Source organism: Heloderma suspectum, chromosome 1 (assembly GCF_057233095.1).
Source record: "Heloderma suspectum isolate Gila_16-S chromosome 1, 16-S_ref, whole genome shotgun sequence".
Classification (NCBI taxonomy): Eukaryota; Metazoa; Chordata; class Lepidosauria; order Squamata; family Helodermatidae; genus Heloderma; species Heloderma suspectum.
In genome coordinates this window covers 419,043,384-419,060,472 of record NC_139458.1, presented here as the reverse complement: position 1 = coordinate 419,060,472, position 17,089 = coordinate 419,043,384, and the positions used below count along the sequence as shown (strand labels likewise).

The following is a 17,089-nucleotide window of genomic DNA, read 5'->3' as shown; positions in this document are numbered from 1 at the left end:
CTTGGTCCAGTTCTAACGCTCTACTACATCACACTCGCTTTTAGAAAGCCCCACTATCGCTGCTCCTTTGTCAATTCCTTCACTGTACACCACAATCAGGATTTTGTGCATCTCTCATTTCCTCAGTTGCATAACAGAGAAGCATCTGGAAGAATGTGGGCAGTGCCTGGTTTGCTTCCTCCTCTCGCTTATGTTGTATATAGTACACTGCGGATTCTATAAAACATGCTAGTCATAACGATTTAACGAGCAGCAGAAACTGCACTACGAACTGGCTCCAATACAGCAATGCTTCTGTATTTAGAAATTACAAGAAATGGTCAGAAGGAACATCATGCAATTTAATTGCTTAAAGCAAGGGTAAGCAACTTGGTGCCCTCCAGATGTTTTAGACTACAACTTCCATACTCCTTGAGTATTGGCCATACTGGTTGGGACTGATGGGAGTGGTAGCCCAAAACATCTGGAGGCCACCTGGTTGGCTTAAGCTAAGGGAGTCAGGCCCTAGCCACTGCCGAGATAGGAGACCACCTCAGAACTAACCATATTATAGTACTCAGAGCTCCTCAAAGGAAGAGGGGAGTATAATTTTATTGCTATCCTTTTAGGTGCCAAAGGATAGCATTGAGAAACATCTCTCCCTCAGGCTGCATTCTTATGCACACATACCTGGGAGTCAGTCTAACTGAGCATCACAGGACTAACTTCCGAGCAGACGTGCATAGGACTGCACTCACTTGAAGAGCAGAACAAATAAGGCTTTAGAGCAGTAACTGGGAGATCCATGCAATGCTGGCATCAGAGGTTGCCAACCACCTGCTTGCTTGCTCTCTTCTTCTAGCCCGAAAGAGGTAAGCAAGAATGGTGGTGGTGAGGAAGAGGAAAAGGAGCAGCTGCATTGGAAAAGTGCTTACTGGGTGATCTTGGGCTAGTCACCATCTCTGAGTCTAATGTACCAAAAGAAATAAATACATCCACACAGCAACCTTATATATGTTTACTCAGAAGTAAGTCCTTTTGTCTAGCCTGAATCCCCCAGCATTCAGCTTCATGGGATAACCTGAGTTCTAACAATATGAGAGAGGGAGAAAAAAATATCCACTTTCTCACACTATGCACAATTTAATAAACCTCTATCGTGTCCCTCCTTACATGGCTTTTTTCCTAAGCTAAAAGGTCCCAACGTTGAAACATTTCTGCATAGCCAAGTTCATCCAGCCCCTTGATCATTTTGGTTGCCCTTTTCTGCACATTAGTCCCACTTGGTACCTACCTTGTTTTTCTTGCCTTTCGATTCACTTAACACAAGTTCATCCTGAAGCAGCTCTACCCTCTTGGCCAGCTGCTGATTTCGGAAGGTCAAACTGTCCATTTCCTGCTGCAGCTTTCTGAGTGACTGGTCCTTCATTTTCACTTGTTCCTGTGTTTAGCACCAAAAGGTTCATCACACTGGGTTCTGGCATGGACCGATTTTTACAAAGCAGGAGGTTATCCTAATCAAACCCCCTCCCATTCAGACACTTTTCCAAGCATCAAAACTGCAGCACACTTTGTCCACCCAGCCATGATCTACTTAGGAGAGGATAGCAAGGGATAGACAGGTGCACACTCAAGATGTTTAAATGCCAATTGATTCCTTACTCTACTTTTAACTACCCTTTTGCAGTCACAATAGTAGGAGTGATTTTTTAATTTATTCTTTCAACACAGTTTGTGTGCAGAGGAGAAATTCTGCACTGCCTTATTGGGAGTGGGCATAGCAGGTGCTTTTTTAATTCATCAGCAAAGCTGGGAAAATATTTCAATTTCCTAGTTGAACGCCCAACATAAAACTAGTTTGGGGTTGTTGTTTTTTAAAGGAATTTGAATTTCTAACTACCAACATCAAACATCAAGTTCCAGGGATTCTCTTAGCTATGTTGACTTGCAGTTCAAAATAAAACTTTGTGTATGCATCCTGCAGTGTTCTTGGGTATGGCATTTATACACATTCAGCCAGGTTAGCAGTACTAGGGTGAGGGCGGGAGGTGATGTCGTTTTTCTCCAGCCCCTCCATCTGAGCAATTTACTTGCAATGCTTCAGAGGGGGAACAAAGAATCCCACTTTAAGGAAACCAGCTGACAAATTATTTATCCTCCCCATAGCAGTTAAGTCACAGGAAAAAACAGCTGAGTATACTATATGTGGATTGAAGGCATTTCATATCTGCCCTTTCCATTCACACTTTGAAGGCAGTTCTCGAAATTACCATTTCAGCTACAACAATTCAGTACAGACAGAAGAATCAGTATATGAAAGATGATTCTCAATGGCAACTTAAGAGAGCGGGCATTGGCCGCTCCCTTGGCTGCTGCCAGGAGTTCTTTCAGTGGAAGGAGCAGTGCTGGAAAGCAGAGGTGGGATTTTGCCCCTCCCTCTGTAGCTGACAGTTAGTGATCCTCTCTGGCAGCAGAGGTGATTTAATGGAGGGCTTGCTTTTTTTAGCCCAGGAGTGAAGAACCGCTTTCAGCCCAAGGGCAGAAATACATTTCAGAGCAACTCTCAGGGGCAGCATTCCAACAATAAGCAAGAATGAAGACGAAACAGGAAGGAACCAAACTATCAAAACTGCCAACATGTTTTAGCTTAAAGTTCTTACTTCCAGTAACTAATCCTTAGGAGAGGCATTTCAACCTTTCAGAATAGGGAAAAAACTGCACTAAAGCTGGGAAGATTTTGTGGTTTCCCAAATGAACAGTGGTTGAGAAAAAGGGTGCGGGATAAGGGGAAAGTGGGTGGAGCCCTCAGGGACCCTAGGAGAATCAGATTGGGCCCCCGGGCCTGAGGTTCTGCACCTCTGCCTTAGCCCCACTCTGAGCTGCCAGCAGTCAGAGGTCTTCTGCAAAAGAAGCAGTGATAGGTTTCTGTAGAATTCCCCCAACACATGCTACAGTGTAGTCTCTCCTGAATTAAGAGACGTTTCACACATTACATTGCAGCCAACTCCAGTTCGCCATTGAGTGTACATTTGACAGGGAGCCGTGGGCCAACTCTGCACGGAAAGGTATCATCTAATCAACCAGCCAATGTCAAGATCAAGCTCCTTTTCACTTTAATAGTTTAAAGGCGTACCTTCAGGGATGCTGAATTTGCTTGCTCATCCACAACACCCTTTTTCAGTACATGATTCTGAGCTCGAAGCTGAGAGAGAGACAAACAAACACACATGGAGAAATCATTAACCCAGTTATGAAGCAATAAGGTTATGGGCTGCCTCCTCCTTTAGGAAAATATTAAATACATTTTGAGGACAACAGAAAAGCATGAATACCTATAATAGGAATATAACAAAGAATCGAAATGAAATTTAAGCCTTGGACAATTCAATTTAGCCATCTAAACCCTTCGAAACGTGAAAGACATTGCCAAGCTGAAACATAAAACATACAGTGAAAACCTGATTGTGGTTCCTAAAATAGTTTTTATCTACAAAACCTCCAGGGATATTGACTCCACAGAGAATTCGATGGCATTAGTCCAGAGAGGGTCTCAGTAATGCAGCGATTTGGAAGCAAAAGGATCAGGGGCACCACCGTTGATTATTACAGAGTGATTTTCAAACTGTGTTCCAGGGATATTTCAGGTGCATGCAGTGTTAGTGTTCATTTTCATCAAATTTTAGCAGCACTGATGTATGGGGCTCCTAAATTCGAAGACTTATAGATAGGGAGGCAAGAGGGTGATTGCTACTGTTTTTACTATTGTATTATTTATTTTTTTCATATTTCAGCACAAAGTGGTGCATCTTTATACCATGCAAGCGCCAGCATACAATACAGCATTGCTACAAGCAAGCTCATCACTTCTAAGCAGGGATGTACGGATTTTATCAAATCCGTTCCATCTTGTTTTGCAGATTGCCAGATATCTTTCATTCCATCATCTGCTCACTTATGGAATATTATTTAAAAAATATGTACAAGAATGTCGTTCCAGTTGACATTTGCACAGATCCCCCCGACCCAATTAAAAAAACAGTCTACAAGCCTAAGGAATCTGTGCAACTTGGAAAAAGCCATTCTGCTGTGGATTCCCCAGGTTGAATTCATAGAAATCCAAACTCATTTCAACTTGTTGCCCATTTTTCCAACATTTCTCTCTCTAACCCACAAGCTGCCCCTGCAGAGGTATGTGCTCATCACTGAATGGCCATAGTAAGTCACCACACACTCAGGAGTAGGGTGTATAGGGCAAAGCACTGTGGTTTTTCATTAAGTGCTGTCAGGATCATTGCCATGATCTCTCCCTCTTAACTACTACAAAGGAGAAGAGCTCCATATAGGAAGCATTAAAGCAGGGGTCCCCAACTTTTCTGAGCCTGTGGACAAATTTCAGAATTTGAAAAACTGCTGTGGGCGCCATCACAAAATGGTTCCCACAGTGGATGTGGCTAGTCGGATAATGGCTACTGTGGGGGCCTGGCTAGTCAAAAGTGAGCTAAAGCGGTGGGGTGGGGTGGGGTGGGGTGAAATAGCAAGGCTAAAGGCTGGGAAGGAGGGGGAAACAGCAAGGCAAAGGGATAGAGGGGAGAGAAAGAGCAAGGCTAGAGGCCGGGAGGGGGAGAAAGAGCAAAGTAAAGAGAAGGGTGGAATAGTCAGGCTAGAGGCTGGGAAGGAGGGGGAAACAGCAAGGCAAAGGAGCAGAGGGGAGAGAAAAAGCAAGGTTCGAGGCTAGAAAGGGAGAGAAAGAAGACTGCACTAAGATTTTCCAAGATTTTTCTTAAAACATTTTTTTAAGGCGGCAGGGAGGGAAGAGCTTAGTGGGCATCACTGGAGTTCCCCACAGGTGCCGTGCTGGGGTGCCCCGCATTAAGGAATAAATGTGGAGGGGAGGCACACACAGAGAAAGGGAACAACAGTTAGCATTATACCAACACTAAAACAGAATTACTATCTCAAAGGATAACAGGTCATTCCACAGCAATAGACCCCCAACTTTGAGATAGAAAATCAAGAGACCCCTGCTGTCAATAGCTAGTACCTATCACTGCCAGGAAGCACATGACTAAATTAAAAAAAGATTTGTTGTTGTTGTTCAGTCGTGTCCGACTCTTCATGACCCCATGGACCATAGCACGCCAGGCCTTCCTGTCCTGCGCTCTCTCCCAGAGCGTGCTCAAGTCCATATTCATTGCATTGGTGATGCTATCTAGCCATCTCATCCTCTGCCGTCCCCTTCTCCTTTTGCCTTCAGTCTTTCCCAGCATCAGGTAAGTGCAAAGCAACAACTTTGCTTGACAACCACTTGCTACCAACATGTCCCATGCTGACATATGTATGTGCATATGAGCAGGCAGCGAGGGACAGAAGATACATAAAAAGAAAACACCCCTTTCCCTTTGGTATTGATACAAAGTGAGATATCTAAAGATACATTCTCCCCTTTGTGCAGATTAGTTATCCCTATAAATGCCTTTTCACTACTTAATGTACTCACAGACTGTGTGGTTACTGGTGGATTTTCCAGCTTTTCAATGCCTTGCATAAAGGTGAAGTTGAAATTTTAATCAGTAACTAGGAGTATGGAACCAGGAGACAACTGTCGTTCATATTAGTAATACGGAGAATAAAGTTTCAGCCATGTGTATGCAAAGTCACAGTGATGCATTCCCACATGCCCTAATACCACTACACACATATCCATGTGAGGGAAAGCAAGGGAAATAAAATACCTTGAATCCGCGTCAGCAGAAGCATGGATGCCAGAACAAATATTAATAAGAGGATGTGATTGTTTTATGGTTTTTAACTTTGATTGTTAATTGCCTACAGGACATTGTCAATTTGGCAATATATGATATAAAGAGATGAATAATATATGCTAATTATCAGGGGGAAACAACTGGAGTTTCGAAAACAGCATTAGGGAAGGATACTGGTTCCTCATGGCAGAGGATCAGCATCAGTAACAAAATTGAGAAATGTGGGGGCAGGAAATATGTCCGAACATATGTATGTATGTGTCACACCTCAGACCGCTTTAGAAACTTGCGCTAGGAATGATACAAAAACATATAGTGCATCAACAGCATACAGCTGCTGATGTGGAATTGAGATGAGGACGCTGCTGTCACATTTAGAACTGGTCAGTCTATTGTAAGAGGAAGATTACTGTATCCGGCACTATTGGCATCAACCCCATAAGATCTATTGGTACCACAATGGAGACATCTTTTTTCGCAGTTGTATCTGATGGAAGTAAACTCAAATATTTACACCATAATAAATTGGTTAGTCCTTAAGGTGCTACAAGCCTTATTTTTAAGGGCAAGGAATGGTGCTAGCTTTCTTGGCCGTATGTATTAAATTGTCCAGGGATATAAGAATAAGCACTGGCAGGATGTAGTACAGCACGCATCCATTTCATGGAAGGCCATAGTATCAGCTCTGTGTACCGCACTAAGGGCTGCCTTGAACAGCAGGGTCCTGAGTTCCTAGTTCCGGAACACAAAACAGAAAACAGCTGTGTTTCCCTCCAGGCCACCTCCAAGAAAGCAGCTATGCAGACAGACCCCAGCCAGCATGGCCAATGATACAGACCAGCCTTCCCCAAGCCGGCACCCTCCAGACGTGTTGGACTACAACTCCCACGCTGGTTGGGGTGACGGGAGTTGTAGTTCAATACATCGGAGGGCAACAGGCTGGAGAAAGCTGCTGTGCCCACACCCATCTTTCAGTCAGCTCGGGGCTGGCAATTTGGAGAGACAAGTACCAAGGGGCCAGATTTCGGCCGGGGGCCAAATGGTTAGATGGCGATCCCTGTAGGAGACCCTGTACTGGCTTCCTCCACCATGGGGGTTTGCAGGTGCGCGTTCTCTCTCACACACACGCGCGCACAGGGCGAAGGTAGCTGCCTTACATCCACCAGAGCAGGCCCTCCGTCCACCGAGCCAGCGCTGCCTCCCCTGACCGGCAGCCCCCCTCCAGGGTCTCAGCGCAGGGGGCTTTCCCGTTACCTGCTCCTTTCCCTTCCTCCCGCCTAAGACGCCAGGGGCTGGACCGGGGGCCTTCCGCACGCAAAGCACGCGCCCCTCCGCCGAGCCACGGCCCCTCCGCCCACACATCCTAGCGGCGGTCGCCTGGGGCCTTCGTTTTTATTCGTGAGGAAGGCATCCCAGGGAGGCCAGGCGCCACCACTGAAGAGGTACAGCGGGCGGGGGCGGCCGCGGGGCTGAGGCCGGAGGCGCCTGGGCCCCAGCGGCCAGCGAGGAGGGAGCGGCGTTCTGGAGCAGGCGAGCGGCGACTGGCCCCGCGGGGCTCCCGTACCGGGAAACGCGCCCTCACGAGGGTCCCTCGGAGCGAGGCGGAAGGGGGGATGTCGCCACGCGGCGGCGTCGCTAGGGAGGCCTCTGCACCGGGGGGCGGTGGCGTGTCCCGGTACCTTGGAATACTCCTGCGCCAGCTTCTGGTACTTCCCTTGCAGCTCGGCGGCGGCGGCCGCCGCCATGGCCGCGCACAGCGGACGACCGCCCGCTTGCCCGGACAGCCGCCGCCCCGCCGCGGCTCTGCCCACCGCGGGAGACGCACTTCCGGGTTCGGGCGGAGCGCGGGCGCTGACGTCGCCGCGCAGCCTCGCTCTGGTGGCGGTCCGTCCGCCATCTTGGGCTCCGCGGCTGACGAGCGGCGGTTAAAAAAAAAAGAAAAGAAAAAAAAGAGAGGGGAGCTTTAAAGATATAAATCGTGGGGCGGGGGGAGAGGCGAGTGAGGGGGCGTGGAGCATGAGCGGCCGCTCCCCCCCTTTTTCCGCGTGAGGCGGAAATCAGGGCGGGGCACGTGACCGGGAAGAGCTGACAGGCGCGCCGCCGTGGTTGCTATGGTAACCGTCCCCCTAGGTTGCTCCCCGCTTTACCCTGCGTGAGAGCTCAATGGCGGTGAGCGACGGCTCAGCGTCTACGCCACGGGGTCTCCACACGGGTAGGCAGCAGGGGCGGCCTGAGCCCTGCTTTAGAAGACGCCTCCCAGCATGCAACGGGGCGGCGTTGCCATGGCAGCGCCAGATCCTTTCCCAGGACTAGTCGTGCGAAGGCCCCCATGCGGGTTTCCTGGCTGTGCTCGCGTTGCCTTCGTAAGCAGCCGCCTCAGCGCCAGGCCGGGGCTTGACCCTCCTCGCCCCCCACCTCGCTTGGGGTGCTTCCAGTCTGAGGACTCCTATGGCTAACAACCATAAGGCGTCGTGCAGCTAATGGGCTTTTTTCCGTTATGGAAAAAAGATGGAAGAAGCGGTGGGAAGGCACGGGACGATTACAAATGGAAGACGATCGGTGCTTCCAGACAAGGCTTTTATGCCACCATCACCCTGCCTCGTTTACAGGGGGGCCAGACATCGTTGATACCACTCTTCCCCAATCTGGCACTCACCATGCTGCCTGGGGGATGATGGGAGTTACAGTCTCAGTACATCTGGAGAATGCCAGGTTGGGGAAGGCAGATTTATACAATAAATTGTATAACTCTTATTTGTGACCATCCTATATTTTCTTACTGCTGCTTCAGGCTTCTTCCTTAACACAGAAAATCCATTACAAAGAAAAAGATGGAACAGCTGAACAATGTCTTTCGATTCCTATTACTCGGAGCCCTCCGTCTGAAAACAAATACCAGTAAACCTTTTAACTTAAAAGCCAGAGAGATCAAGTATGCTTTTAAGGCCCTCTTAAAACAGCCACAGATGAGGTCAGCCTAGCCAGTGCCCTCTGGATGTTTTGGACTACAACTAGAATTCCTGACCATTAGCCATGCTATCTAGGGCTGATGGGAGTTGAAGTCAAAAACATCTGGCTGGCACCTGGTTGGTGAAGGCTGAGCTGGCCTATGTTTCTTTGAAGGGAATTCCATCAGGTAGGGGCCACTACTGATAAGGTCCTATCACTAGAGATAGGACCACCTTACTGATCTTAGTAGGGGACTAGTGAATAGGGAAATAACAAGAAATGAGTGGCATCCCTACACCCCAAGTGGACTAGGTCTAATGACTGAAGGGGAGATCTATATTAAAGACAGCGGATGCTAAGGACATAGATCATTGGTCCCAACACATAGCGGGAGTTACTTCTAAGTAAACTTGTCCAAGATTGCACTGTCAACATGCCTACTGCCAGCAAGCTTATTTGGGTGAGGGACACAAGTTATAATTCCTAGCCTCTACAAGGTGTGTGTATCTAATGTACTCCCATGGGCTCAGAGGCTTTGGAGGAATCTCCTATGTGCAGCTGAAAGTGAGGGTTGGAATCGGATAGTTGAACAAAGGTGGTGAGGAGGATGAAGGTAGGTGGATATGACTACAGAACCAGGCCAAAAGGGGTGGGGTGATCTCAGTGAATTATGGACACCATCATCAGCCAGTGAGTGCTGATTGTTAGTGGTGGACAGATGACACTTCAGTTTGAACTTCGTAGTGTCAGCATGGAGAGGGATGGTACATTGCTGTTAACGGGACTGTTAAATTGCTAATCTTGGGGTATGGGGATGGTTATGTTATAACTGTTGCTTCTAGTTTTAAAGTAGATTCTTTATTTTTCAAACAGTGGGCACAGCTTAATATCTGCCATGCTGTTTTACAGATAGGTAGGTGACACATACATGCACACTGGATGCTGCTACTAAATTTACCTGAACTCTGTTGCTGCAATCCTACTTTTGAGTCAACATGCATATATATTTAAGATTTATTTCACTATTTAGTCCAAGGGTGCTTCCTGACAGAGGGCTCCTTGTATTATCAGTCAAAAGACATTCGTCCTTTCCCTGCTTAATGGATTTTCTATGCTTAAAAAAAAAAAAAGAAGAAGAAGCAACTGGAAAACATGAGAGGGCTACAAATGGAAGATGTTGTCTGGAAGCCCCATAAAATTCCACAAATGGTTGCCTTTCAACTCCAGATGCTCTTGAATGGCATTGATTTTCTAGATCCATTTCAACCAGGCTTCAGGTCTAGTTTTGGAGTGGAAACTGCCTTGGTCGCCCTGTGGGATGACCTAGGCCAAGAGAGGAAGTGTAACTCTGTTGATTCTCTTGGACTGCTCAGTGGCCTTCAGTACCATCACCCATGGCATCCTTCTGGAAAAGTTGACTGGGCAGGGTGTTGTAGGTACTTTCTTGCAGTGGTTCTGCTCCTACTTGTTTGGTGAGTCAAGAAGGGCAATTGCACAGTAATCTCATTATGTAGAATTTGTTTTCATGAATTATTAAAACTGGGAAGGAGTGTTAACACTGAGGGGATCTCTTGTTGTTTATTCGGTCAATCGCTTCTGACTCTTCGTGACTTCATGGACCAGCCCTCACCAGAGCTTCCTGTCGACCGTCGCCACCCCCAGCTCCCCCAAGGTCGAGTCCGTCACCTCCAGAATATCATCCATCCATCTTGCCCTTGGTCGGCCCCTCTTCCTTTTGCCTTCCACTTTCCTTAGCATCAGCACCTTCTCCAGGGTATCCTGTCTTCTCATGATGTGGCCAAAGTACTTCAGTTTTGCCTTTAAGATCATTCCCTCAAGTGAGCAGTCTGGCTTTATTTCCTGGAGTATGGACTGGTTTGATCTTCTTGCAGTCCAAGGCACTCTCGGAATTTTCCTCCAGCACCACAGTTCAAAAGCATCTATCTTCCTTTGCTCAGCCTTCCTTATGGTCCAGCTCTTGCAGCCATAGGTTACTACGGGGAATACCATTGCTTTAACTTTGCGGACCTTTGTTGTCAGTGTGATGTCTCTGCTCTTCACTATTTTATCAAGATTTGTCATTGCTGTCCTCCCAAGAAGTAAACGTCTTCTGATTTCCTGGCTGCAGTCAGCGTCTGCAGTAATCTTTGCGCCTAGAAAGACAAAGTCTGTCACTGCCTCCACGTTTTCTTCCTCTATTTGCCAGTTATCAATCAAGCTGGTTTCCATAATCTTGGTGTTTTTGAGGTTTAACTGCAACCCAGGGCATCTCTACACGAGCCTAAAATCCTGCATTTAAAACAGAACTTTCTGCTTCCATTTTAAGTGCAGGATCACAAGAACTCCCCTTTTCACGTGCAAAAACAAATCCTGTTCATAAAATAGGAGAATAGAGGGATGTCAACATTAAGATTATTTAAAAGCGCAAACAACAGGATTAAAAACCCTAAAAGGCCTGGGCAAATAAAAAGATCCTTACATGGTGCCGAAAAAGACATCAAGCTCAATGAAAACACCTGCCCCCAGCCACTACTTACCTCACTTCCAGTGGCAGGGAGACCTGAAGAAAGGCCCTGATGATGATCTCAGTACTTGGGCAGATTCATGTGGGAGAACATGGTCCTTAAGGCAAGGTCCCTGAGTCCGTAGCCTCACACTGCAGAGATGGTATAGGCAACCTTGCATATCACAAATTCCTTATTCCTACATGGAAGTCAGTCTGCATACAATTAGTGTGTTACATGTCACACCCACACACACAGACTATGGTTTAGTGATACTTAAAATTTGATGCTGCTTCTAAATTATGTTCATGTACATCACAATACACAGATACTAGGAAGCTGTAACTGGCCACCACTTCACTGAGTGTGTTCACCACAAAGCAGGCATCTATTTACACCAACCTTTCCCAACCTGGAGCCCTCCAGATGTTCTAGATTACAACTCCCATCAGCCCCATGCTGGTGAGGGATCATGGGAGTCATACTCCAAAACATCTGGAGGGCACCAAGTTGGGGAAAACTGATTTGGACACTACATGTTACAACCCTCACACATGTGATATGTTCATTTTCGCCTTCCATGTAGGAATTTTGTAACACATGAATTAACCCTGTTTCCTATGACAGATGCATAAGTTCACACATTGGTGCTCTGTATTAATTGGGAATACGTATCTGGGGGCTAAGAGTAAAGGAAAAATTAAGAGGCAATCTGCACTATGTGTTCTTAATAAGCACTGTCCCTTTTGTCCATTGTAATATCTAGGATTGGCTAAATGCATCCTGGTAATAATGCCATTGGTACATCAAGTCTGAACGTGGAGTACATTGACCTGCAGTAAAATAAACCAAACATATGTAGGAGATTATATATACCTTTCCCCTAGGGTGGGAAAAGCAGTACTGGGGTACAATCTCAAAAACGATAGAATCTCAGTACGAATCCAAGGCAAACCATTCAACATCACAGTAATTCAAGTCTATGCCCCAACCACTGAGGCCGAAGAAGCTGAGGTTGATTGGTTCTATGAAGACCTACAACACCTTCTAGAACTAACACCAAAAAAAGATGTCCTCTGCATCATAGGGGATTGGAATGCTAAAGTAGGAAGTCAAGAAATCACTGGGATAACAGGCAAACATGGCCTTGGTGTACAAAATGAAGCAGGACAAAGGCTAATCGAGTTTTGCCAAGAGAACACGCTGATCATAGCAAACACTCTTTTCCAACAGCACAAGAGGCGACTCTACACATGGACATCACCAGATGGTCGATATCGAAATCAGATTGATTATGTCCTTTGCAGCCAAAGATGGAGAAGCTCCATACAGTCAGTAAAAACAAGGCCTGGAGCTGACTGTGGCTCAGAGCATGAGCTTCTTGTTGCAAAATTTCGGCTTAAATTGAAGAATGTAGGGAAAACCACTAAACCGTTCAAGTATGACCTAAATCATATCCCTTATGAATATACAGTGGAGGTGAGGAATAGATTTCAGGGATTAGACCTGATAGACAGAGTGCCTGAGGAACTATGGATGGTTGTCCGTAACATTGTTCAGGAGGCAGCAACTAAATCCACCCCAAAGAATAATAAATGCAAGAAAGCAAAGTGGCTGTCTGATGAGGCTTTACAAGTAGCTGAGGAAGTGAAAAGCAAGGGAGAAAGGGGAAGATATCTCAAGTGAATGCAGAGTTCCAGAGAATAGCAAGGAGAGACAAGAAGGCCTTCTTAAATGAACAATGTAAAGAAATCGAGGAAAACAACAGAATGGGAAAGACTAGAGTTCTCTTCAAGAAAATCGGAGATCTCAAGGGAACGTTTTGTGCAAAGACGGGCATGATAAAGGACAAAGAAGGCAGGGACCTAACAGAAGCAGATGAGATTAAGAAGAGGTGGCAACAATACACAGAAGAACTATACAGGAAAGATCTTAATGTCCTTGATAGCCATGATAGTGGGGTCACTGAACTTGAGCCAGACATCCTCGAGAGTGAAGTCAAGTGGGCCTTAGGAAGCATTACTAACAACAAAGCTAGCGGAGATGACAGTATTCCAGCTGAGCTATTTTAAGATCCTAAAAGATGATGGTGTTAAAGTGCTGCATTCAATATGCCAACAAATTTGGAACACTCCACAGTGGCCACAAGACTGGAAAAGGTCAGTTTACATTCCAATTCCAAAGAAGGGCAACGCCAAAGAGTGTTCAAACTACCGTACAATTGCACTCATTTCACATGCCAGCAAGGTTATGCTCAAAATCCTACAAGCTAGGCTTCAGCAGTATGCGAACCGAGAACTACCGGAAGTACAAGCTGGGTTTCGAAGAGGCAGAGGAACTAGAGATCAAATCGCCAACTTTCGCTGGATCATGGAGAAAGCAAGAGAATTCAAGAAAAACGTCTATTTCTGCTTCATTGACTACGCTAAAGCCTTTGATTGTGTAGATCACAACAAACTGTGGCAAATTCTGAAAGAGCTGGGAGTACCAGACCACCTTACCTGTCTCCTGAGAAACCTGTACGAGGGTCAAGAAGCAACAGGAAGAACCACATATGGAACAACCGATTGGTTCAAAATTGGGAAAGGAGTACGACAAGGCTGCATATTGTCGCCCTGCTTATTTAACTTATATGCAGAGTACATCATGAGAAACGCCGGGTTGGATGAATCACAGGTTGGAATTAAGATTGCCAGGAGAATTATCAACAACCTCCGATATGCAGACGATACCACCCTAATGGCAGAAAGTGAAGAGGATCTCAAGAGCCTCTTGTTGAGGGTGAAAGAGGAGAGTGCAAAAGCTGGTTTGAAACTCAACATTAACAAAACTAAGATCATGGCATCTGGCCCCATCACTTCCTGGCATATGGAAGGGGAAGAAATGGAAGCAGTGACAGATTTTATTTTCTTGGGCTCCAAGATCACCGCAGACGGTGACTGTAGCCATGAAATTAAAAGTCGCTTGCTCCTTGGGAGGAAAGCTATGGCAAACCTAGACAGCATAGTAAGAAGCAGAGACATCACCTTGCCAACAAAGGTACGTCTAATCAAAGCTATGGTTTTCCCAGTAGCAACGTATGGCTGTGAGAGCTGGACCATAAGGAAGGCTGAGCGCCGAAGAATTGATGCTTTCGAACTGTGGTGCTGGAGAAGACTCTTACGAGTCCCCTGGACTGCAAGGAGGTCAAATCAGTCCATCCTGAAGGAAATCAACCCTGACTGCTCATTGGAAGGACAAACACTGAAGGTGAAGCTCCAATATTTTGGCCACCTAATGCGAAGAGAAAAATCCCTGGAAAAGACCCTGATGCTGGGAAAGACTGAGGGCAAAAGGAGAAGGGGACGGCAGAGGATGAGATGTCTAGATAGCATCACTGATGCAATGAATATGGACTTGAGCACGCTCCGGGAGAGAGTGCAGGACAGGAAGGCCTGGCGTGCTATGGTCCATGAGGTCACGAAGAGTTGAACACGAAGGACTGAACAACAACAACAATGTATACCTTTATGAAGGTTTGCCTGGCCTCTGAGTCTTTACGCTTGTTTCACCCCTCCCTGTCAGGAGGAACACACAGTTCCAACTAATAGTTCCCTGGGACTGCAGACTGGCCTCATTCATCAGCCAGAGAACCAAGGGCCACAGGGAGGCTGCATCTCCTGTCTCCCAGGAAGAATATCACAGCAAGGGGGAGACCAACTTAGCCCCATACATCAGACAGAGAAAGAACAGCAGCAGCAAGCCTGTTTCATCCTTCCATGCAAGAAAGAACGACTACTATATGAACTCTGAAACGATGAACTCATGGAGTCCGAAATGATGAACTTCTGCCTGAGTTTTGCTTCTTCCTTTTTTTCCTCCTCCCAATTCCTTTTCCTTTTGTGTCATAACTTTTAGATTGTATGCCTAAGGGTAGGGACTCTCTCATGATTAATCCTTGTAATGGCTGCCCTAGGAGCCTTTTTGACTGAAGAGTGAGGTAAAAATACTGTAAATGTATAAAAAGTTAAAATATTCTTTTAAAATTGGGGAACTGGACTGGATGCCCTTAAGGGACCCTTTCTACTCAGTGATTCTGTAATTGGGATTTGGGCAGGAGAGGAACCAGAAGGACTGCTGACCATTACCTTAATAGCCTTGGCAAGTATCTCCTTTGTTAGGGAAATTTAGATGCTGACATGGGAACTAATTCTTAGACCATCTTCCTGAATGACCAGGATAGAGCCAGAGAATGTTCTGATGGGGATGGGGGGGAATCCCATGGAGGGGGAGGCATGCCTTTCTTCACTTGTTGTTGTTCAGTCATGTCCGACTCTTCGTGACCCCATGGAGTATGGCACACCAGGCCTTCCTGTCCTCCGCTCTCTCCCGGAATGTGCTCAAGTCCATATTCATTGCATCGGTGATGCTATCTAGCCATCTCATCCTCTGCCGTCCCCTACTCCTTTTGCCTTCAATCTTTCCCAGCATCAGGGTCTTTTCCAGGGAGTTTTCTCTTCGCATTAGGTGGCCAAAATATTTGAGCTTCACCTTCAGTGTTTGTCCTTCCAATGAGCAGTCAGGGTTGATTTCCTTTAGGATGGACTGATTTGACCTCCTTGCAGTCCAGGGGACTCATAAGAGTCTTCTCCAGCACCACAGTTCGAAAGCATCAATTCTTCAGCGCTCAGCCTTCCTTATAGTTCAGCTCTCACAGCCATACGTTGCTACTGGGAAAACCATAGCTTTGATTATATGAACCTTTGTCAGCAAGGTGATGTCTCTGCTTCTGACTATGCTGTCTAGGTTTGCCATAGCTTTCCTCCCAAGGAGCAAGCGTCTTTTAATTTCATGGCTACAGTCAGCGTCTGCGGTAATCTTGGAGCCCAAGAAAATAAAATCTGTCACTGCTTCCATTTCCTCCCCTTCTACATGCCAGGAAGTCATGGGGCCAGATGCCATGATCTTAGTTTTGTTAATGTTGAGTTTCAAACCAGCTTTTGCACTCTCCACTTTCACCCTCAACAAGAGGCTCTTTAGATCCTCTTCACTTTCTGCCATTAGGGTGGTATTGTCTGCGTATCTGAGGTTGTTGATAATTCTCCCAGCAATCTTAATTCCGGCCTGTGATTCATCCAACCCAGTGTTTCTTGTGATGTACTCTGCATATAAATTAAATAAGCAGGGCAACAATATGCAGCCTTGTCGTACTCCTTTCCCAATTTTGAACCAATTGGTTGTTCCATGTCTGGTTCTTATTGTTGCTTCTTGACCCTCGTACAGGTTTCTCAGGAGACAGGGAAGGTGGTCTGGTACTCCCATTTCTTTAAGAATTTTCCACAGTTTGTTGTGATCCACACAATCAAAGGCTTTAGCTTAGTCAATGAAGCAGAGATAGACGTTTTTCTGGAATTCTCTTGCTTTCTCCATGATCCAGCGAATGTTGGCGATTTGATCTCTTGTTCCTCTGCCTCTTCGAAACCCAGCTTGTACTTCCAGTAGTTCTCGGTTCACATACTGCTGAAGCCTAGCTTGTAGGATTTTGAGCATCACCTTGCTGGCATGTGAAATGAGCACAATTGTACGGTAGTTTGAACACTCTTTGGCATTGCCCTCCTTTGGAACTGCAATGTAAACTGACCTTTTCCAGTCTTGTGGCCACTGTGGAGTGTTCCAGATTTGTTGGCATATTGAGTGCAGCACTTTAACAGCATCATCTTTTAGGATTTTGAATAGCTCTGCTGGAATACTGTCATCTCCACTAGCTTTGTTGTTACTAATGCTTCCTAAGGCCCACTTGACTTCACTCTCTAGGATGTCTGGCTCAAGTTCAGTGACCGCACTATCATGGCTATCAGGGACATTCAGATCTTTCCTGTATAGTTCTTCTGTGTATTGTTGCCACCTCTTCTTAAT

The 17,089-nt window shown here is 46.2% G+C and overlaps 1 protein-coding gene across 11 annotated transcripts in view; it reads right to left on the bottom strand.

Moving 5' to 3' along the window:
• PPP1R21 (protein phosphatase 1 regulatory subunit 21) overlaps positions 1–7,652 on the bottom strand; it is a 57,829-nt gene extending 50,177 nt beyond the window's left edge. For 6 of the 11 annotated variants that reach the window (XR_014786978.1, XR_014786979.1, XR_014786980.1 and 3 more), the window contains exons 1-3: positions 7,421–7,540; positions 3,113–3,181; positions 1,274–1,420 (exon numbers count right to left, since the gene is read on the bottom strand). Coding sequence is in view for 2 of the 11 variants with exons in the window: in XM_084829206.1 (XP_084685332.1) it covers positions 1,274–1,420; positions 3,113–3,181; positions 7,421–7,486 (282 nt within the window). In the remaining 9 variants the exon portion in view is untranslated. Of the gene's footprint in view, positions 1–1,273; positions 1,421–3,112; positions 3,182–7,305 lie in introns of all 11 variants that reach the window. The other 5 variants (XR_014786974.1, XR_014786975.1, XR_014786976.1 and 2 more) reach the window with 1 other exon arrangement.
• Between the last annotated feature and the right edge of the window lie 9,437 nt (positions 7,653–17,089).